Source organism: Dermacentor variabilis, chromosome 5 (genome assembly GCF_050947875.1).
Source record: "Dermacentor variabilis isolate Ectoservices chromosome 5, ASM5094787v1, whole genome shotgun sequence".
Taxonomy (NCBI): Eukaryota; Metazoa; Arthropoda; class Arachnida; order Ixodida; family Ixodidae; genus Dermacentor; species Dermacentor variabilis.
The window spans coordinates 78,608,077-78,629,876 of NC_134572.1; the positions used below are offsets into that span (position 1 = coordinate 78,608,077).

Below are 21,800 nucleotides of genomic sequence, written 5' to 3' on the forward strand. Positions count from 1 at the left end.
GACCATGCCAGCTACTAATAAATTTTCGTTATGGAATGCGCCCACAAGTATGCTCTTCTTTTCTTTTTTGGTCCTGTCACACACGATATGGGGGGGGGGGTCGACTTACAATCGTGTAAATACAGTATTCTTTGTTTCAAATAAGCAAGCTTCAGCAAGTGCTTGTTGTGTCTAGGCTTTCTGTGTGTGCGTTTGTTTGCACTACAAAACCATGTTAGGTAACAAAGTGCAGAGTTGACACAGATTTTTTTTTGGTAGCTGTACAGCTGTCTCATCTGCACAGCTACGAAACGTGAGCATCGGAGCATGTGGCTTGTGGTATGTGCCAGTGTGTAACGACAGCCAAAAAGCTTCTGCACATGTGCGGACACATAGATACAGCTTCATATTCTGATCTTATGTTCTATATCGGTGTGTAAAGAATATATGCTGATAAATGTGTTCTCGTGTCGGGTGCGATTTTGTTATAACTTGCAGGCAGACTGCAGGTTGGCTGTCTAAAGCAAATAAAATGTAATAAAATGCAGGAATAATGTGATGCTCGGTCGGCATAGTAAACATGATATTTGGTCGACTAATTTCTAACAACAGCTATACAGTAAATTACAGTTACGTACCATAGTCAAGAATGGAGTGACGAAAACGAAGAAGATGTCGTAGAAGAAAAGCAACACCAGGAGCACGCTGCAAATCTGCAAAAACGAAAACAGACAACTTCACCAATTGGAGCACCTCAAAATTATGCCATAATTAGTCATTCATATGCATTATTCTATCACACACACACACCTGAATTGTATTTAGTCTGCTGATTCCATGCTTAAATGGTTCCCAAAATTGCAACACGGCTTGTACATACAAAGCCAGCAGTTGAAACTTCGTTCGATTGGTATCCTCAATTTAAGTGGAAACCTAGAGGCTATTTGTGGTTTCTAACTAAGGAGAGAGATTTTCTAGTGTGCAATGACAGAGATGGGACACAGGATATACAAACGTACTATTGTTGGTGGCACATGCCACCTCCCTGTCTCAAAGAGGATGCTCATATTGTCTATTCATAATGCAAAGGAGGGGTAAGCCGTGCACACATGGACATAAGAGAAGTGGACAACATGAACACCGTTGTCTATCCAACCATTCATACACATGGGTACTTGTCTGCACTTTAGAAAGACAGCACGGTCTCCCGAGGTCAGAAAGCTCGAGAGCCACTTCACGGCTATAGCAACACAGAAATCTTCTTACATTTACCTAGAGCAAGGGTTTTCAAATTTTCTAAAACTGTGCATGTACCAAATAAATATTGACTTTGTGACCTTGAAAAACCATCAGCTTTCCCAGAGTGCTGCAGAACCCCCTTCTCTCTCCTACTTAGCACCGATATGCTCATCCATAAACTTCCAATGAATGTTGTAATGAATCAACCCAAATACTGTACACAGTATATTATGTTGAAATGAGTGGACCTGTGGACTTCTAAGTGGCAATTTAAGTGGACTTTTTGTCAAATTGAGGTTTGTGTGTTCTAAAGTGAAAGTAGGCTATTCTGTACTCTATCTCGCAAGTCGTTTGCAGCACTGGCAAAAAGTATGATGCGTACAAAGGCAATATCCTTGCTCAGCTCAATATAGTTCCAGGAGCAACTGTCCGATTAATGGCGGGGACAGAAAGTTCTGTATTTGCTTGATACATGATCCATTACAGCAATACATAACTAGCTAGGACGCTTCCGCATGTACGTCATGTACCCCAAATTCAGAAGCAGCTGTGCACATGACGTGGAACAGATGAACCCATCTTGAGGGCACTTTGCTTTCCCATTGGCTAAGGAGCACTGAAGCTTCTACAATACTGTAAAAAACTTGTGAGATAAGGGTATACATACCCTCATAACCATTTTGTTGGCTAACATGTTTAGCCAAGAAATGTTTATGTAAAACATCACCAGTAATTCAAGCATCAGTGATAAAACCCATACCTGCCAACCTGAAAATATGGAAATTCAAGAAACTATCGCGCGGGGGGGGGCGGGGCAGCAGCAGCACTTCTTTATTTAAGGGATTTGCCTTTTGCGACAGGCCTACTCACATTTTTACAACCGCAACTGAAATCCGTGTCTTAGAGAGTAAAGAGCAACAACTTGACTGGGGCACAGTTTATTTTTGCAATGATTTTGCTGTTACAGACTGCCTGCTTCAGAAACTTCTCCGTGTAGGTTTGCTCAAAGCAAGTACCACTCTGGTGCCCCTTCACCATCAGCACACTTTTGAGTGTTTTCTCACACACAGATGAGCAAACGTGCATTCGAGTTTCGTTCACAGTGCTGAATATTCTCTCACATTCAGCATTGCTGTGGGGAATGGAGAGAATACCAAGCATAACCATTGAAATTCTGTGGAACCTGAGCGATCTGTCGACACTTCAAACGCTTCCTAATTGCGACCACTGCATGTCGCACCTTGGCTCATTCAATATGTAATCTGGAACCTGATATACTTGCAAGTTGGCAAACTCGACTTGAAGTGCATCGATTGCTTCTTCTATTGATTTGCCACTCTGCTGGGGTAGGATAGCAGGGAACGCCATAATAAAATGATGTACGCTGTTGAATGAGGCAGTTTCCAGAGCTTGTACTTGAGCAACTTCAGCCATCTTGAGATTGATGTCTTCTAGCGGGAATTTGTGGCGAATGCAATCGCATGCTGCCCTTAGGTACAGACGTAGAGCAGAGAAGAAATGCTCTCTCAATGCAGCTCAGTGTCTCAATTACAGAGTAGGTTGTGCTGCCAATGACTGTCTTCGTCACCTTTCTGGTTCTCTGCAGCTCCGTAGTCAACTTCCAGCAATGAATGACATGCCTTGACGACACCTGGGTGCACAAATCTAGTCTGGAGATCCTTGAAAAGGCGGTTCAAGAGGCCCCTCAGTACATCACTTTGAGGAGCCTGTGCCTGAAGGCGAAGGCAGCAGTTTGTTTTTTCAAAAAGCGGTATAACATTTTGGAGAAAAAGACGGCATGCCCTGTTCAGCTCCGATGACCAAAAATAAAACAGGCGCTCCTCACAGGTCACATGGCTGGCTTCCCCAGAATCCTTGGTATGAAGTTCCAGCTTTATTGCTTGAGGTCCAGAATGAGTTCCTTTCCTCTTTAGCGAGAGTTCATCGCCGTTGGTGCTTTTTTTCCCCAAGGCCTGCAGCAGTCTTGTGAAGATGTATAGCAGACTTTCGGGTCAGTGCAGGGTTCTTGGGGGTTTGTGAGGAAGTCTTTGGAATTTGGTATGACTCCAAAAACAGGCTCTGCTTGTTGCACTGCTTTGTTTCAGATTAAAAAAAAGCTGAGTAGTGGATTCCACTGGTTGCGCAACCTCTCCAGACACTTTCTCAACGACAGCCAATGTGTCGGCGAACGCTTCAACATCTTTGTGATCTCAGCGTCATGCATATTTTGGAACTCTTTAAGTCGATCTTTCCATTTCGAGCTTTTTCTCTAGGCAAAAAAAAAGATGTCAACCAAAGCATCACCAATCTTTACAGGAAGCCATGAAGCTCCTTTTTGGGCAGCCAAGTTGATCAGATGGCATGGGCAACCAACCCCTATCAAAGCTGGTTGAGCCCCTCTCAATACAGTAGAAACACTGTTTTTCTTGCCGATCATGACATTGGCATTGTCCGAACACATAGCCAACAGGTTTCCAACAGGCAAATTTCAAGACTTCATCTCGTCCAGAACCAGATTTGCAATCTTATGACCCGTTGCTTTCCTTTGAATTGTCCCGAGGCAAAGAAGGCGGCTTTCGACTCTACCCGTTTCTTTAATAAAATACGTTGCAACAATAGGGTATGCTGCGTATCCCTATTGTTACTGCCATCCACAGCAATCGAAAATATTTGCTGTTTTAGGGCATCCAGCAAAGGAGTCTCCGCGTTGGCGGCTATTTCTCAAACAATTGACGGTCGTCTTTGTTCATCCACAGGCATAGCGTTTCGCTTCTTTGCACTTGGGGAACATCTTCTGGAAAAGCGGTCCGACATGATCGCTGACAATCATCGGGATGTTGTGCTCAACTAAAAATGCCGTGAAGAGGCATTATGCATGAATCACATTGAGGTCATTGTCACTGCGTACAAAACTTGCGAGGCTTGGCTGGCTGTCGCCGGCTCGCACGTATCCCTGATGCTTTTTCAAAGCGATGTGAACCTTGATGTCAGACTTGCCGCCATGCAAGATGCTCACATCACAGGCACCCGTGGTGCAGAATCCGAACTTCTCCCCTTTCTTTGATGGCACGAAGCACGGAAGTTCTGCTGTGTACGATTTCAAAACACTTGGAAGTACTGTCGGGGCTTCAAGCCCGCCAATGCACTGCGAAGCCGCTACAGGCCAGAGTCGCACTGTGTCTGATGCAGCAGCTAGTCACACAAAAGTCGAGGCCTACACTGCAGTGACTGAAGCTGACTGAAGTTCAAACCCGTGCGCCTGTACGAGCAAAGGCAACAGCATGGCAACAGGTTTGTGGAACTGCTAGAGGCGCGATCAGCACTATCGAACTTTGGATATGGATTCGTGACTCCCCTGGACGACAGAAGTCACTACAACCTTGCAGCTGCTGATGATAATACTACGCATGCATATTGCCCTCTCGTGGTGGCTCAAGGTACCAGGGTGTAATTTTACTACATTTTCATGTTGTTGTTTTTTCACAAATAAAATGTTTTCCGTAAAATTTAAAACAAGATTCGTAAAATCGTAAGCCTGCTTGAAATTCGTACATTTTGTGGAACATTCGGAAGAGTTCGCAGGTATGCAAAAACATACTAGTTTTGCAAGCAAGTGGTCTCCAACATTTAAGGTTCAGAGTGTTATCTTCAATCTCGAAGGCCATTGCTGTTCAACTTGCAATACTACACAGACAAGTGACACTTTTTTGACAATGACATGCCTGTACCTTGAATTGCACATCAATGTGCCTCGCATGTATGTTACAACATGCCATTTAAAAATCCGACGGTCATCCGCTGACGACGAGAGTTGATCAGGCAGAAATCGGTAGATACCGAAGTGGCCATCAGCTTGCAGAACTTCCAAGTCCATTCCTGCTCACTAGCTACAGACTGCCTCCTTGAACACGAATGGAACATGCTCAGCGCGGACGCCGTGGACCCACAAGTCTGACAGGAATGAGCCTTGCATGCTGCCACCATGCAAGTCTAATGTAGATAGAGAAATTGTGAAAACAGATGGGAGAAGGCAAATGAGGTTAGATTCATTCTGGCCACATGCGGAACCCCAAAATTCCACAGAATCCAGTTGGAGGACCCCTGCCCTAGAAGGGAAAGTAATGTGGTGGTGTATTGCATACATCACAGTGCAATTTTTTTCTTAAATTTCACCAGGCAAGCATATTGGGGTGATACCCAAGCAGTTAAAAATGAGGCAGAAATGGCAAGGCAAGCACCAGAAATGTAAATGGTGCGCGTGAAGGCAAAAGAAGGTCAAGCGAGGAATTGGTTGTTACGGTGAGAGCCCAGAGGCGGAAACACAGTTAGAGAAATGTGAATAAATGAGATGCAGATTTTTGCATATTAGGGCAAGTTCTGATCATGTAATATCAGCAGTGCGCGCACTAAAGTGCTGCGATGTCAACAACAGTGCACCTCATGCGGCACACACTGTGTATCCACTGGTCAAGCTTGCCACGGAGGCACTTTTGTTAAGAAACAAAAGAAAATCGTCTTTAGTGTACGGTTAAAATCATTGTTTAAGCATTCAAAAACACATGTTTGACCAACAACATGCATGACATTATAAAGCTATGATAGAAGTCCGCACAGCATTTCACTACATGCCGGCTCGTTTCGTTCTGTCATTCGTTACATCGCAATTTGTTCATGCAGTCATGTGGTGTGCACGGAGCGCTCCTATTGGCTGACCCAGATTTGAATCAGTGGAACGCTTGTTTTGCATGCATTTCGAGTGTTTCTGAGACTGAAATTTCAAGCTCTGCCTGGCATCACATGTTTCTTTAGTTGCTCCATCCTAGCTGCTGCCCGATGATGATCCGGAGATAATTTGCACAAGAAGATCTGTTTTCTTTGCAGCGACGAAGCGGTTTTGTATCCTTGTGCAATCTGATGGGCACAAGCGTAAATAAGTTCCTGTCAGAGGGCCATGCTTGCATGTGATTGCTGGCTGCTGATAAGATTGCAAGGAGTTGAAAAATGGCTGACAAGCTGCATGATATTGCTAAAAGAATGCCGAGGATTGCATTGAAATGTAAAGAAAACATAACCTCACTGGTAAAAGACTGCTGTCCTGACAGGCTTTAGGTTGGTGCTCTAAGGCATTCTTGCAATGATTCTGACAAACAAAACTTTGGGCAACATTTTCTCAGCTTCTAGTTTCTAGGCAGTTGCTGTCACTTATCATCCCTTCGCCATTTAGAAAATAATAACGTTAGAATCATCCTGCTCTTACATATAGGGGCTGAAGCATTGAGGAGTGCTACAAAGCTGTCTAATTATGTTGGTAAGCCATAAATATTTGTATAACTGATTTTTTGTAAATGTCATTTGTAAAGCAATATACATAATAACATTTTTAAAAAATTTCTTAAGCTTACTCTGCCATAAAATATGAACCAATAGCTTTATATAACACATAATAGGACTTAGTGAACATTACGACAGGAAAATCAAGAGAAATTTCTGATTTTACTTTAATTAGTTGGGGGATGACAATTTGAGAAAGCCGAATATTGTAAATCAAAAGCTATAACAGATGGCTTGGAACTGATTTCACATCTAATATCAGCATAATAAGTTACACCGACACATCAAATTTGATCAAATTAGTTCCATAAATAACGAAAATAATTTTAATTGCCATGTCCCCATGTGATGACAGCGCACCATGAGGTTGGGCAGGCGCAGAGTCTTGAGCATGTTGATGCTGAAGGCAACACCCAGCAGGTCCTGCAGTATCCATGACTGTGGGTGGTGGCGCAGTACAACCCAGGTCACCGACACCGAGATGGCAAACACAATCAGCGCCAGCTGACGCACCTCCAGGGGGCCGTGGAAGCACGGGCACACATTGCGTGGGATCCTGTGCAAGCCAGAGGCACAATACAAGAGTGTGAAGTTGGGTTTGTTGGTCGAGCAACATTTCGAGAAAAACGGTGCTCAAGAGGACAAATGTCTTTTGTTGGTCTGGTGGCGAAACTGTTTTCCTCAGAATGTTGCTTCTCAGCACCTGTGTTTGTTTGTCTCTCGTTAGTCCTGCTGCAACACCTTTTTTCACAGAGAGGCATTATATTTTTAAAGCAACAGTAAGCCCTCATGCCACTAAGAGACACCCAAGTCAAAAATTTGGGTCGCCTACCATTTTTTAAATTTCAGAAATCAGCGGCATGCTACATCCAGGTCACAGAGGAAGAATATTTAAAAGCTGAAACTCCCGTCAGTGCAGGCGACCAAATATTGTCACAAAAATATGTACCGACGGAGGTGCATGCAGTGGTGGCGCCCTGCAGCCCGTGTCATGCAAAACTCAGCAAAAAAAAATAAATAAATAAATAAATAAAAAAAAATGCTGGCGCCCAGGCAGGCAGCTCGGGCGCGCTCTCTTCGCCGGCACCCATGTCTTCTGCTCAAAGCAGATGACAAGCAGATGACACTGACGTTTCCTTCAGCGGGCACGCCTCAACATTGTATTTGTGCACCCTTAAGTCAAACAGCAACAGTTCTTGTCAGTGTCTTTTAGAGGGCCATAATACTAACAGTGCTGCTGCACACAAATGCCCTTGTTCGAAATTTGCTAGCCTAAGATGGGACACAGGTGTTTCGTTGAATACTACAAAAGCAGGTTCAAGTCTTGCAGGAAAAAGGTGAGCATGTTCAAGGCTCTGAATTATCTTGAACGTCTGCAAGCATGGGCTGTGGCAATTTCTGGGAATGCCCCGCAGCTCACATTGAGAGATTACGTCTGCGAGAAGCACTCCACGAGCAACATGTTTATACGGGATAAATACTGTGGTGAGCTAAGAGGCGAGGTAATCCTGGACCACCAGAAAAAAACCTGGACTGCATCCAGAGGATGTTCCCTGCATCTTTCTTCCATCTCTAGCATCTTTGACATCTCCAAAAAAAGAAGCGCAGTCCCCGGGAAGCATCATCAAATATAAGTCATGCTACCATTAAAAGATAAAGAACGACAGTGAACGAAAGCAATGTTCGCACAGCGTGTAAGGCCCATGAGCTTGAGGAAAATCAGCTTGGTCACGTATTCGGAGAAATTGAAGGCATGTTTGCCTTCGACGAATGCCAGCAGCGCTTACACCTATCCAATCACTCATTGCGTGGGCGTCAAACAATAGGGCCGCATACAACAGGAAGTTACAGATCACCTCATTACAGCGATCATCGAAAGGAATGCTTATTCTTTTACTCTGCTCAAATGGTTGAAGCATAGCACCAATCACTGTCCAGGCTACTAATGTTAAAGAAGCATGCCCGAGTGCCCTCAGTAGAACTTTTGCCAGGCACACGGCCGAACGCGAGCAACACGCGCGACCTTGGCAACCGAAATGGTGGCAATTTCTTTTTTGGCCGCCAGCATGATAGTGGCTCTGCGGGCTTGTGACCCTTTCTGGTTGCCGCAAAGAGCGGAGTTTCCACTCCTGAAGGTTTCTTGCTCTGTGATCTAGGTGCACTTTTATTTTAGTACTTTAAACCCGCAAAAATTAGTTGTGCGTTAGATTCAGGGGTGCTATTCAGGGGTAAATATGGTATAGGAGTTCCTAAAGTCTTAACTGTGGCATTTAAAAAAAATAGAGGACTTGCACCTACAACATGTGGCACACATCAGGAAACAGCAGAGCAGGTGCTACAGCAGTCGTAACCATAACCGACGCATTTTGTAAACATAGAAGGAACTATGATCTGGATTATCGAGCAGCCCAAAAATGTGGCACAGGAAAAATAAAAAAGAAAGCTTGAACAAGAAACGTTCATACTGCTCTTTTTACAACCAGTACTATGGAACGCTCACGTACAGACTTTTGGTTTGGTCAGTATCACTGCTTCAGTTATAGTATTATACATCTCTACTTAAAATTTCATGATAGTTGAGCTTATGAGGGTGCTTTGCATTCACCCTTTGTGCAGACTCAAGTGCATCATGTGTCATTGCAATGCTACAAAATGCAAACGCCACATGCGACCTTAGCTGTGCAGTGCTGGCAGTAGCATGGTGGGACATGTAGCCCAACAGCGGCACCAATAATTACAACAATGTTGTAGCTAAAAAGACTTCACCAAGGCAAGCTTGTGTACCCACCGTGTTGTCCCTATTGGGATTTTGTAGATTAGAGGTTCAAGCACACCGATGACAGACACCACAGATGCCAAGGCAAACATGCCGATGATGAAAAACACTGGTGGAGAGGGAAAAAAGAAATGTCCACATTAAGCAAGGTGAAACAAAAAGTACAAAATGTTTCTTAGCTAATTGCTCAGGATTTCACAGTAACTCAGCGACAGAGGCCCAGCAACATTTCAAGCAACAGTTACAAACCAGCAAGGACATAAATGTCCTTATTATAAGCTTGTGTGAAAGTAGTAATAACGATGACTTTATTTCGAAGCGAACAGTGCGATTTGCACAAACCCATGAAACAGCTACACATTGACAAAAGAGTAATAACTGTGAAATAATTTCGAAGCAAATAGTATGACTGCTTCGATTTGTATAAAACCTTGAAACAGCCCCATGTTGACAGATCTAAAAAAGAAAAAGTGGCTCTCGCAAAGAATGAAACAGTTTAATCTCTGGAATCAGTGTAGTTTCAAAGTACTGGTATTCCGATACTTTCATGCAAAATGCAAGTTCAGCACTTTTTTATAACCCAACAGCACAAAAAGTCATAGACAGTCTTTTGCTTACTGTTGTCATTCAGTCTATTTGAAGTTTTGCAATAGTCGAGGCTGTGGGAGCATTTTGCATTCATCTGTAGTGGTGCAAGCGATGACATGAAGTGACATAGCCAATGAGTCCCAAAAGCAAGCACTCAGGCCAATACCACTAAGTTCAATGACCTTGTGAACACTATCAAATTCACCAAATTCAATGAAGTCGTTGTAGGCTAGAGGGCTTTGTTGACGCCTAACCTTAGTTCAATAGTTGAATCTCGATATAACAAATTATTGGGTATAGCAAAGTAAATCGGAAATATTGTACGCCCATATCCACAGACACCTTAACACTATGCTTATAACAAATATTGGATATAGCAAAGGTATTTTCGTGTCGGGTGCAACATTTTTGTAAAAATGCTTGACTTTTGTAGTAGTGTAATTTGACTGCAGCAATGAGGACCTGAGAAGAAACTGTGAACGTCCATGATGTCATGATGAACTGGTGGAGAACTTCAGGATGGCATCGCAACCATTCTTTAATTTTTCTGCCTTTCTTAATACACCAAACATCCTCATATGGTAAGAGCAGCTATTTTGCTATTGCAAGAACATAATTTACATATTGGTAGATTCTGCTTCTGCAATAGCAAAATGACTTAATATTGCTCCCTTAGCGTGTTTTTAGAGTCACCACTAAAACACCTAGTGTCTTTTGCTCATTATAATGGGCAAGTCAATGAAGCCAACATATTGATACGGGGATTACACATACATAAAAGAAAAGTAGGAGTATATTTGTACAATATATACAATTGTATAAAGCAGCCAAGCCGACCATCAATTCATACAGTGTTTATCTATTATCTCGTCTTCTTTGAGCTCAAGGCACCATTGTCACATTCAACGCACAAGCACAGTATAACAATATACTGCCAAGAAGGGGCATGCTCACCTAGGTACTGGAAGAAGAAGTAAAGCAGAAGGAGCATGACACCCATGCAAATGACAAACAGAGTGACCAGCACGGGTGAGACATCCAGTGAGCTCTCTTCCTCGAGGACATTCTCGGACTTCGGTAATGAACTCTCCTCCCCTTCCGCCCCAGCGTGGCTGGCATGTGAGCACTTCCCAATTTCGTGCTGGTAGCTGAAAAGGCAGTGTTCTTTTATTTAAGATTGTAGCTGTTACAAGTTTTTTTTCTGGCTCTTGACGCAGCTATACATCAATGCACGGGCTATGCTATAAAACACCCCACATTTAACAACCTCCAAATGAAGCCAAACCAAACCAAATTATAGGGCTTAGCATTCCGAAGCAACGCACAGTCTATAAAGATGAATGTCACCGCACTAGAGGCCTCTGGATTAATTTGAACCGCCTAGGGTTCTTTAACATGCATCTAAATCTATACACCGGCTCGCAAACTTCACTCAGTGCAGTGAAGGCTTGGACTCCTGTCAGCCAATCAGCAATGAGAGCCAGCTGTTCCAGAGAAGACCGGAGAACTTGCCCCCCCCCCCCCCCCCCATTGTGTGCTACCACCATATTTATTCAATACTCGGATATTTATTCGAATATTGTTAGCCTTGAAGTCACCCCCTGTTGGCTAAATTTGAGCTGCTGTGAAGTTGCACCTCAAGGCAAAATTCGCATATAACCCGTACCAATTATTCCGGAGGCTTCAGATTATTCAGTACTTCGGGCAATCCCTGCCAAGTCTAAGTAATCTGTCAGCCACTCTGTACTGCCTTAGAATAGTGTGCATACTTAAACAGACCACTAATGGAAAATATTAAGTCGAGTTAGATTGATAAATGTTTCGTCTGCAAGACTGTCATCATGTTCTGTGTGCCAATATATCACTTTCTTATGTAGAAAATTGCCGTTGAAGGTCTCACTGCTGCTCTTCGATATTAATCGCCCATGTCAAAAAGACGAGTCAGGGCAATCAGTAATACCATGCAAAGTGTGCCAGTTCTGATCAGGCAGCTGAAGCTAAAGAGCATTGGCCTTGGCCGGTCCTTGAGAGGGAGACCACCAAAGAACGCCAAGTCCTGATAGCTTCCACAGGCTATATATCTATGTAACAGGCGACAATACTCTGTAACATACATAGCAGGCAACACTGTGGAAACTAGACGAATAGTGCAGTCATAGAAGTCTTACTTTAATTGTTTCGCAGTGTGCTTGTTTCAAAAGTGCAGTGCTTTCTATGGAATAACCATGCCATATAGTACTACAATAAAAAGTTGTGGTTATATCAAATGATGTATTATTTGTGCACGATTGTGCTTCCAGCGTGCGAACCATTATGTCCTGGCTGCAAGTGCAAGCGGTGGTCTGTGGCCACTTGCTGGAGAAATGTCACACTTCACTAATCTGTGGTAAATGGCTCGGATCTGTAAAGCTTGCAATGTAATAACATGTCATATTTTGAGACGTAAACGTACCAGGCAATGTTACATTGAATTACATGACACATATTAATATCTTTCTTTCATATGTGATGCGCTGATTTTTCATTGCGAATTTAAGGTGTGAGAGAAGTCTCTCGTTCTTGTGCATTGCCTGCTATCTATGGAACAGAGTATGCAGCCTTTTACAAGAGGATTATGGTGCCGGCAGTCTGGAGATGTCCCCCACTCCCTGCTTTCACTTAGTAACAAACGCTGCTTTAGATGACCCCTAATACGTTTTGTGTCAAATAAAAGAAGAGGGAAAAATGAACTCGATATTGCACCAATACAAAACAAATTTCAAGTTCTTCAGACTCTCTACCTTGCGGAACCTCAGGGAATGATTACACATAATATGAATGCAATGACTGCTATGAGGGATGATAAAAGTAGAACAAGGTGCTCACATCTCGTGTTTGACCAGACCTGACCAGTAGGAGCCTACGCCAAGGGTGAACACAGCCACCAGCCAGATGATGATCAAGCTATAGTCGAATGCCAAGCTTCTCTTCGTGAACAGCTTAGTCAGCAAGGGTTCCTTCGGCTTCATCAGACTCTGCAAACAGCGGCCAGGCATTTCATTCGCTGCACCCATATTAAAAAATAACGGGTACGCAATTTGTACATAGGTGGCAATGCATTTCAGGTTCCTATTATTCAATATGCATTTTATGCACCTTTTTAATTTGCCATTGAAATCATAACCTTTTTTTTTTTGTAGCTTTGATTTACAGTTTCCCATCCGTACTCTTCGAGACGAACATCAGTTGCATGAAAACTTACAACTATATCAACACACAACCTTAACACACTGCCTGGTAATCGATGCCATATTTCCAGTGTCAATATGTTTTGACCTAGTTGATGTTCTTATTAATGCAAAATTGTAGGTGGAAGAAGCAATAAAATATCGTTTCACTGTTAGCAAGTCCTTAATTGCATTTCTTGCCCACCCAAACCGACAACAAGGGTAGAGCTGTGACATCATGATGCATTTGCAACTATGCAGGGTATCCCAGTTATCATGCACCAAGTCACCTGAAGAAAAATCCATAACTTTTTTAGTTATCCCTGAATATGCAGCCTGTAGCAATTCATAAATATCTCTTTAATTGTTAGATTTGTAATAAATGTATAAATGCTAAGTTTCAGAGCCTATTTTTGAACACAAGGTTCACTCATATGTGATGCACTATTTCTTACAACTTTATTTTTTGCACATTTAAAAGCTGACAAAATTTGAAAAGCTGTGTGAGCACCCAGCCTGCTCAGCAAAGCAATGTCTGCCTCAAGTTCACCACAAATTTTAGGTGATCCATGCCACTCTTCTGATGGGGGCATTTATCTTGGGTCTGGCCACTAAACTTCTATTTATGGTGTGTCTCGTGCCGAGCCCTAGCCCATGACACTTTGAGACAATGATAAGCAACCTACAAAATTTAAGTTATGACAAACCCGAGGCAGAGGCCACTGACCTGCATTGTCAAGCCAACGGAATGAGTGGCACAAATGTTGCAGGTGACTTGAAGAGAGCCAATACATTTATGGGCGAGAATGGCCGGTACATATGCAGCATGTTTGGCAGTGTGCAAAAGGGGCAGAACTGTGTAAAAGTATGTGACTACACATACAATTATACAACTATGTACATGTATGAAAATATATGGTAATCATCTTTTCCATGTGGCAACAAGGTAAATACACTAAGAAGCCCTTGATTTTTCACATAAGACAAATAAAATGGTCAAGCAGACATAAGTGCTAAAAGACATGCACCAAAACTTGAAGCGGATAATATCATGCCTAAAACATGTTGCCCACATTTTAGGTCATTCCCAATGTTATCCAGACTGGAAGAAATTATTTCTGATATGCTCGAAATGCATTAGTAAATTAGCCTGGAACATATAGGCATGGGCGGTTGCTCAAAGAATTAGTATGCGGTAATGCATCAGGTCTACTTCTTTTCCTTGGAACCACGATTTACATTATGAAAATTTATAAATAGATGTCTGTTTACCAAGTAACTTGATGCAATATTGTTTTGTTCCTCTATTTGAAATATTTTCCAAAGCTTAAGTGTAGACTCCATTTTTGTGAATAGTCGATTTTTTTCTCTTCATAAACAGCGCTGTAGCCCAAATAAAATATAATTGCTTGACAGAACGGTTCTTTAGCACACCAGCTATGAGACAATGCTGCAGGGTGACTTGATACAACTTGTTTGAATTCCTGCCATTCAGATACACCTTTCAGGCTCTCAGTGGCCTGGGCAGACAGAAACTGTCCTATTTCAAACACAATAAGTGAATGAAGCAAACCCCTATAAAAGAAGAGAGAAACCCACCAGCAAGCTGTTGCCAGTGACGTCTGTGACAAATCCAACAACAAGATCCAAGTGACGCGTGTCATTTCTGTTGATGATGATGTTGTCCTAGAATGCAGGCAAATCAGAAGGCAGTTAATCATTACTTTGGTACAACAAGGCTTGCAATTTTGTGATTGCCAGATGCCCATCCCTTTGTGCATCCACTTACCACTCTGCTCTTCTGCGTCGAAATGACAATGCCGTATGCCTGCGCAGCTTTGTAGTGAAGAACAACCTTGTCCAGTGTGCAGTTCCCGCTGTCTTTTATGAGAGCAACTTTGCCATGCAGGTTAATAGACTGCAGCTTCTTGCAGCCATCCTGAGATGTTAAGTTGACCATTTGGATGTACGGCTGTATTGCGAAAAGTGAGACAATACAAAGGGCGGTACTTCACTGCTCTTTCAAAGCATTGGTATCTGAACTCAGTGCAAAAAGAAGGGACCACAATATGGCATATGCATGAAAAACTCACCATTCGTTCTGGACTCTCAGGTAATTCTTTGAATTCTGAGAAATATACCATACAAAACTGATGCACGGAATTGTCTGCTTCTGCCATTATCACCGAGTACTCCCCGGCTGAGACCTGTGAATGGCAAAACATCTTTCAACGACCAGGATAACCACACGCGTTATTGATGAAAATACACATGCAAGATTTACGATTGCGTCCGACCGCGAGTAATTATTCAGTTCAAAGAAATGCGCATGCCTTCGCCAGCGTGCCTATAAGGCAGAAAATACAGAAATGTAGAATGACTGCGCGTGTATGGTGGTCACGCTACCTGTGAAATGGTCAATGCCAGGAATACGATCAGCCTCATCACAGAGACAAATGAAGTTCCACGCAAACGGCGCACACAAAGCAACGTCATGGTCGTGTAAGCCGACTCGAACAACTGCTAGGAGTATTCAAAGACTGGAGGACGGCGATGACAGTGGTTCCGGGAGAACATACTGCGGCCAACTCCTATCGGTGGGACCTTCTGAAAGGTCCGGCTTCGCTCATACAGCTCTGCAAGGAGACGCAGGGGCAAGGCGCCGATGAGGGCGGCACATCAGATTTCCACGATAGCTACAGAGTCTGAACAAAGAAACACACGATTTGCACACCGTTGGTTTCAAGACGAATCGGTGGACTCTGATCTCATCGGACCTGTCCTGTGGGTCTGTGGTAGGACCGCCGCTGGCACATACGCTTGTAGCTCTTCTTGCACCGTTGCTCGAACAACAATTTTACTATGTGTGCTCCGAATCATCACATAAGCGAAGGGGAAATGAGATTGTGAGGTGAGCAACAAACGTCAGATCCCCATAGTTCAGCCAAACAGAGCCTCGGTGGCTCAGCTGGCGATCGTCGCTCCGTCTAGTCAGCTGGGAAACATGGCGTTACTAGGCGCGTTGTCTTGATCTCCATTTAATTAAAATCGAGTTAAAGAGCACTCTATACGCTACATTAATACAGGTAGATTTATAGTGAAAACTCGAGAAAACATAGTGCGCACTGTCAATGCGGAGGCACGGGCACTGTTTATTCCGAAGTCCGCAGCCAGCTTGCGTTAGCCTTTGAAAACTAGCTCACTGCATACGCACCAGATTAATGCGAGAGAAAAAGAGGGCATAAATATTTGTGTGAAACTGTGAAAGCCCGCATATTTATTTCATGCGGCTAATACCAAAGTTAATTTGGCTTGTGCATAGCTTCCGACATTACATGAGCTTGCAATCTCGGAGGCTACCGACACCGCTGCTGTCGCCAGTCACGTGGCTCCGTGGCGGTTCTTTTGAGCAAGACTCCAAACAGACAGGACGGACGAACGAAAAAAAATTTAAGGAGAAAAGGACCTGCGAGTTTGACAGCCCGAGCTCAGGCCACACGGGCATTATGCGCGATGGGGCATACACTGTAAGAAAAGTTTACACCCTTTGAGTCGTATCTTGCCACACAACGATAAACGTCGTCTGTCTTGTCCGCATTTCCTTTCTTTAACGCTGCGAGCCCGGTACTTCCCAGTAACGAACGGCATGCGCGTTATCAGCATTACATAGCATTGCCGACAGGAAAGCAGCAGGCGCGACGTTTTTAAGAAAGGAAACGCAAGCAAGGCAGATGACGATTATTGTTGTGTGGCAGATATATCCCCCCCCCCCCCCCCCCAAAGGGTGTAGACTTTTTTTTTTAGAGTGTAGCCTTTCCACCGCTGCCTGGGCCCGCTGGATCGCCCATATTTGGTTGTGTAGTTCCGAACTAGTCAGAGCGCTTAGCCATCGCTCCTCGAGAAGGTCTGGTTCTATGTTGTCCTCTACACATATTGATCTGATCTCTGTGCATTTCTACAAGATGTGTGCCATGTCTGCGAGTTCGTGCTTGCAGAGCTTTCAGCTCACGTCTGGGTATTGTCTTGAATTTATTCTGTTTAAGTGTGCTGGGTTCCGGAACGTTCTGGTTTCCAACCTTCTCCAAGCAGACAGGAAGTTTTATGCGACAAGAAGGGCCCACGTCAGCATGAAAGGTAAGGTGGTTGTTCGGTTACCCGTTTACCTGAATATAGGTTGCCAATATAATTGTGATTTACGAGCAGAAGAATTCGCAACGGCTGCGTGCGAGATGGTTAATAGTGGAGGCGTAGTTGGCAAATTTTGATTGGAGTCGGTTCTCTTACGAAGAGAAAAAAGAAGAAAAATTAGCAGCTTCACTCACCATGACACGTTAATTCGGTAATTAAATCGTCCATGAGTCGAGCCGTGTCAGGTTGTTAGTGAAGCTTTGCAATGTCGCGTATGAATCGCTGTGTCGTAAATTTTGCTAATAACCACAAGAGCTGCCCATCTGTTTTTGTTTTTCAGTTTTTCAGTTTTCCGGCGTGACCATGCTTCAGAGACCAGCGGGAATGCTGGATGTAGTATGTTTTTGTCCTTAGGCAACCAGCTGGAGCCTCAAATAGTGTTATCGTAGTACTTATTTTTCCTTCTAATATCTTTCTTCCTATTCTTGTAAATCTCCACGATCGTTTTTGTTTCCATTCTTTGCATACAATCCACTGTTTGTGTTTCTCTCTTTATTTTATGATGACTCTTGGCTGTCTATTTGCACTTTCAATTACCATGTACTTGGTTGCGAACTTTCTTGACCTCTCCCTCCATTCTGTGGCCACGCTTTTCAGGTACTGATATTTGCCATCAGCCGTTTGCCTCCTCGTCCTTCTTCCCCATTGTAGAGTAGCAGGCCAGAGCAATAGCTCAGGTCGACCTACATCTCTGCCTTTCTGTAAATAAATTTCTCTCTCTCTTAGATAATTGTGCACTGTAGCCGCCCATTATTTTGATTCATGTCCCTGAGTCTTTCTTCAAAACTAATCTTACTCTGCGCTTCTCTCAAAAGAGGCTTCGTCAAAAGAGGCCCAACCCATGTCACCCTGCGCTGTCTCATTTGTACTTTTACCGTGGACTCTCAAAGTCAACCGGCCTATACCGATCTTTGTTCAACTTCCAACCCCGACAAGATACCCGATTTGAAGCCGAGCGCGGCATTTGCGAACGTTCGCGCTGGCACCATTACTCCCTTCCAGATTCCATGCACCACCTCATACTTATTGCGGCCTCAAAGTACTCTATATTTCATTATTGCTGCATTCCGCTTCCCCTTTATTTTCAGATTATCTTGGTGGGTGCTTGAGTAAGTCTTTCCTTCATTTATCCATACACCGAAGTATTTGTATTGCTTGGCTATGGATATGACTTATTGCTGAATCGACGCCATGTAATTAAGTTACAGATCATAATTCCCGATCTCTGTGTGCTAAATTTAAGGCATAGCTTTGTCGGTACGCTGCCCCAGATATACGCAAGTGCCTGTCATTTTCTTGCGTTGTCCGCTAGCAGCACTGTCATCCGCATGCAACAGTCCATCGACCTTCTGTTGCACCATTTGTCCATTACGCATGCAGGATAAATAAAACCCTAATTAATTGTTTTCTAGAAGTCTTTCTCCGCCATTAACATAAAGCGTGAACAACAATGGAGACATAGAACATCTTTACTTCAATGCTTGGTGAATTTCCACTTCATTACATATTCGGCATTCCCATACAATGTGTACTCGGTTGTCTGTATAGATGCGGAAAGCGCAACGCTGTCACCGAAAATGCGCCGCGTAGCGAGAAGAAAGGAAGAGAAGGGAAAGATTATGCAGACACCACGTGCTACGGTAATCGAAGTTATGCAAATAATCTTTAAATAATTAAATTAAATTATGGGGTTTTACGTGCCAAAACCACTTTCTGATTGTGAGGCACGCCGTAGTAGGGGACTCCAAAAATTTCGACCACCTGCAGAGTTCTTTAATGTGCACCTAAATCTAAGTACACGGGTGTTTTCGCATTTCGCCCCCCATCGAAATGCGGCCGCCGCGACATCCCGCGACCTCGTGCTTAGCAGCCCAACACCATAGCCACTGAGAAATCACGGTGGGTGCGAAGCATTTTTGCAGTTGTAGGTGCAGGTAGAGGCACCGACTCTGCGGCGGAGCGCCTCGACCGGCTTTTTGGCTCTCTTGCTTACTTCGAGCAGGCGCTCATTGTGGAGCGCAGACATGCTGAGGGTCAGAAAAAAAAAAAAAACCGTGGGCTTGCCTAGCTACTCGACCTTTGCGAAAGCATTCCCTTTCCTTTGCGCCGAGCAGCACCCTAGTAGTACGCCATTTTCTATCTGCTCAAGTAAACATCTGAGGAACGCAATGTCCGGGTTGATGCACTTCTCGACGAAGCTGTGGTCTTCCAAGAGCTTCTTTGTAAGCATCATTAGCCGGTGCTTGGCGTGCGCGGGGTGAGAAACTTGCTTTTGAATCGCCTTTATTACGGAGGCAACCACCAGCCGGTGTTCCGCAGTCGACATGACCGGTAGAGTTACTGTATATACGCTCCTTACGGGAGTTCCCCACAGTCACTCTAATGCCCGGTTCTAACGCGCGCCACATTTGCCAGGTAGAATTACTGTATATGCTCCCTACGGGTATGCTCCCCTTTGTACATACTGTGTACGCTCCCTTGGGAGCTGCCCAGGGGGGACCATACACAGTAACTTTAATGCCCGTTTCTTAAGCGCACCACCTGTGCCCGGTAGAGTTAATGCCACGGTGTAAGTGGTTACTGCATATGCTCCCCAGGGGAGCTCGCCGAGGGGAGCATACACAGTAACACTAATGCCCGGTTATTACGCGCGCCACCCGCCGCCGCAGGAAGGTGGATGAATTGATGGAATGGAATGGATGGATGGATGGATGGATGGATGGATGGATGGATGGATGGATGGATGGATGGATGGATGGATGGATGGATGGATGGATGGATGGATGGATGGATGGATGGATGGATGGATGGATGGATGGATCCCATGTGCTGTGTCGAAACGTTCCTTGGTGAACTCAACGTTTAATTTAACCATGGATAATGGTGGATCTACCAGCCTTCGGCGGAAAACAGGATACGTGATCACTGAAGACGAATGGCCTCTTGAAAGCTACTTCTCTGTTACAGGTGTTCGAAAAACCGGAATGGTCATAAATTTGTTGCTTCTTCTTTCAAACGCATATTATCAAAAGCAATAAAAGAATATTATTATATTAAACATTTCAATTACCTTTTCGAATCTAGAAACAAAAAGGCACTTCTAAATTTTGTTAGCCACCGTCACTGTTGTCGTGTTGCTATTGACATGCATGCGCTGGCCTCAGACACATAATAGCCTGCCCTACAGACGCATAATAATCCGTCCGGTAACGCGCTTTTCAAGACCACAGACGATGGCGGACATCTAGCTACCTGCAAAATGGTTCGCATAACATCGGTTGCCTCAGTGCGTGAGGTCATCATGATCTCTTTATTATGTGTCTAGTGCACCAGGGGGCTTCGCAGGAAAAGTATAAACCCCTCTAAAATAATTGATTCTAGGGCTAGTTGGTCTTGCATTGCTGATGAGGAAATTAGCGTAGCAAAACGACAACGCACACAGGATTAAAAAGACTGCTTAACAACTGCTTAATAGCGGGGCAGGAGTCGCATATACTAGATAGGAAAGAACAACAATAGCGGGAAGGGTTTGACACATATATATCACCTTGTCACGCATGCGCACAAATAAAAATACAGAATCGTCGCAGGAAGAGCACCTGTAGGTAAAAGAAGTAAAAAAAAAAGGGCAATTTGCAGGTGTTACCGCCTGCCCATAATGGCACATGCATGCGCAAAAAGTAAGCAAGGGAGAGAACAAGGGCGCTAATACGGTGTTGCACGTAATTGCGTATGGTTGTGAGACTTGTTTCTCAGAGGCTACCATTCTGGACAGGAACAGCAACGCTTCTTCTGGACTTGCATTGGAAGCCTTCTTTATCAAAAAGAACAGAGATCGTTGTTTGAGTGAGCCATCCATCGCACTTGTTAACTCCGAGTTTGACTTCTTGCGCAACCGCCTTTGATCTACGGCTGTTCTTCCTGCGATATTACTGTATTTTTAGTGCGCGCATGCGCGACAAGGTCATATGCATGTGGAACCTTTCCAGCTATTAGAAAGTTGTGAGTAGCGCTTGTCTTTGTTTTTTCATCCTATGTGCGGTGGCTTTTCCTTTTTTCTTTTCTTTTCGCGCAAATTTTCCTGATCAGCAAAGTATAAAACAAGTGTAAACCTGATTAAAAGAGAACAATGGAAGCAGTTAATCAGAACACGAACGAAGACGACAAAGAAGAACAATGGCGTGCCTTGTTAAAATTGCCTGCCTCCTTATCACTGCTAATAACGCGCTGGGATTCGAAAGATTTTCGCTGAATGGGCGGTGGACCGTCAGCAGCAGCAATGGATGTAAGTGTGTCAATATTTTTTATGCATTCGAATTTGACTTGCTCTGCGTGTGACTGTAACAGACCACCCTACCCGTCCGTCCTTCCGGTTGTCGAACTTTAATTGCCCATATAAATAAGGCAGAGTTGTCGTTCTCATAAATTCTGGGATTTCCGTGCTAAAGCCGCCGTATATATAGTGGGGGACCCTGGATTAATTTCGACCACCT

The 21,800-nt window shown here is 43.9% G+C and overlaps 2 protein-coding genes across 4 annotated transcripts in view; one reads left to right on the top strand and one right to left on the bottom strand.

Annotated features, from left to right (window-relative positions):
• The window catches only part of LOC142582843 (signal peptide peptidase-like 2B), a 33,651-nt gene extending 17,406 nt beyond the window's left edge, over positions 1-16,245 (bottom strand). The window contains exons 1-10 of one of the 3 annotated variants that reach the window (XM_075692920.1): positions 15,854-16,245; positions 15,526-15,755; positions 15,213-15,326; positions 14,909-15,091; positions 14,719-14,805; positions 12,779-12,927; positions 10,868-11,061; positions 9,338-9,434; positions 6,910-7,105; positions 618-692 (exon numbers count right to left, since the gene is read on the bottom strand). In XM_075692920.1, the coding sequence (XP_075549035.1) occupies positions 618-692; positions 6,910-7,105; positions 9,338-9,434; positions 10,868-11,061; positions 12,779-12,927; positions 14,719-14,805; positions 14,909-15,091; positions 15,213-15,326; positions 15,526-15,615 (1,185 nt within the window). In that variant the 5' untranslated portion in view covers positions 15,616-15,755; positions 15,854-16,245. Of the gene's footprint in view, positions 1-617; positions 693-6,909; positions 7,106-9,337; positions 9,435-10,867; positions 11,062-12,778; positions 12,928-14,718; positions 14,806-14,908; positions 15,092-15,212; positions 15,327-15,525 lie in introns of all 3 variants that reach the window. The other 2 variants (XM_075692921.1, XM_075692922.1) reach the window with 2 other exon arrangements.
• A 5,238-nt stretch (positions 16,246-21,483) lies between these two features.
• The window catches only part of LOC142583583 (beta-mannosidase-like), a 52,542-nt gene continuing 52,225 nt past the window's right edge, over positions 21,484-21,800 (top strand). The window contains exon 1 of the mRNA XM_075694072.1: positions 21,484-21,592. Coding sequence (XP_075550187.1) covers positions 21,484-21,592 — 109 coding nt within the window. The remainder of the gene's footprint in view (positions 21,593-21,800) is intronic.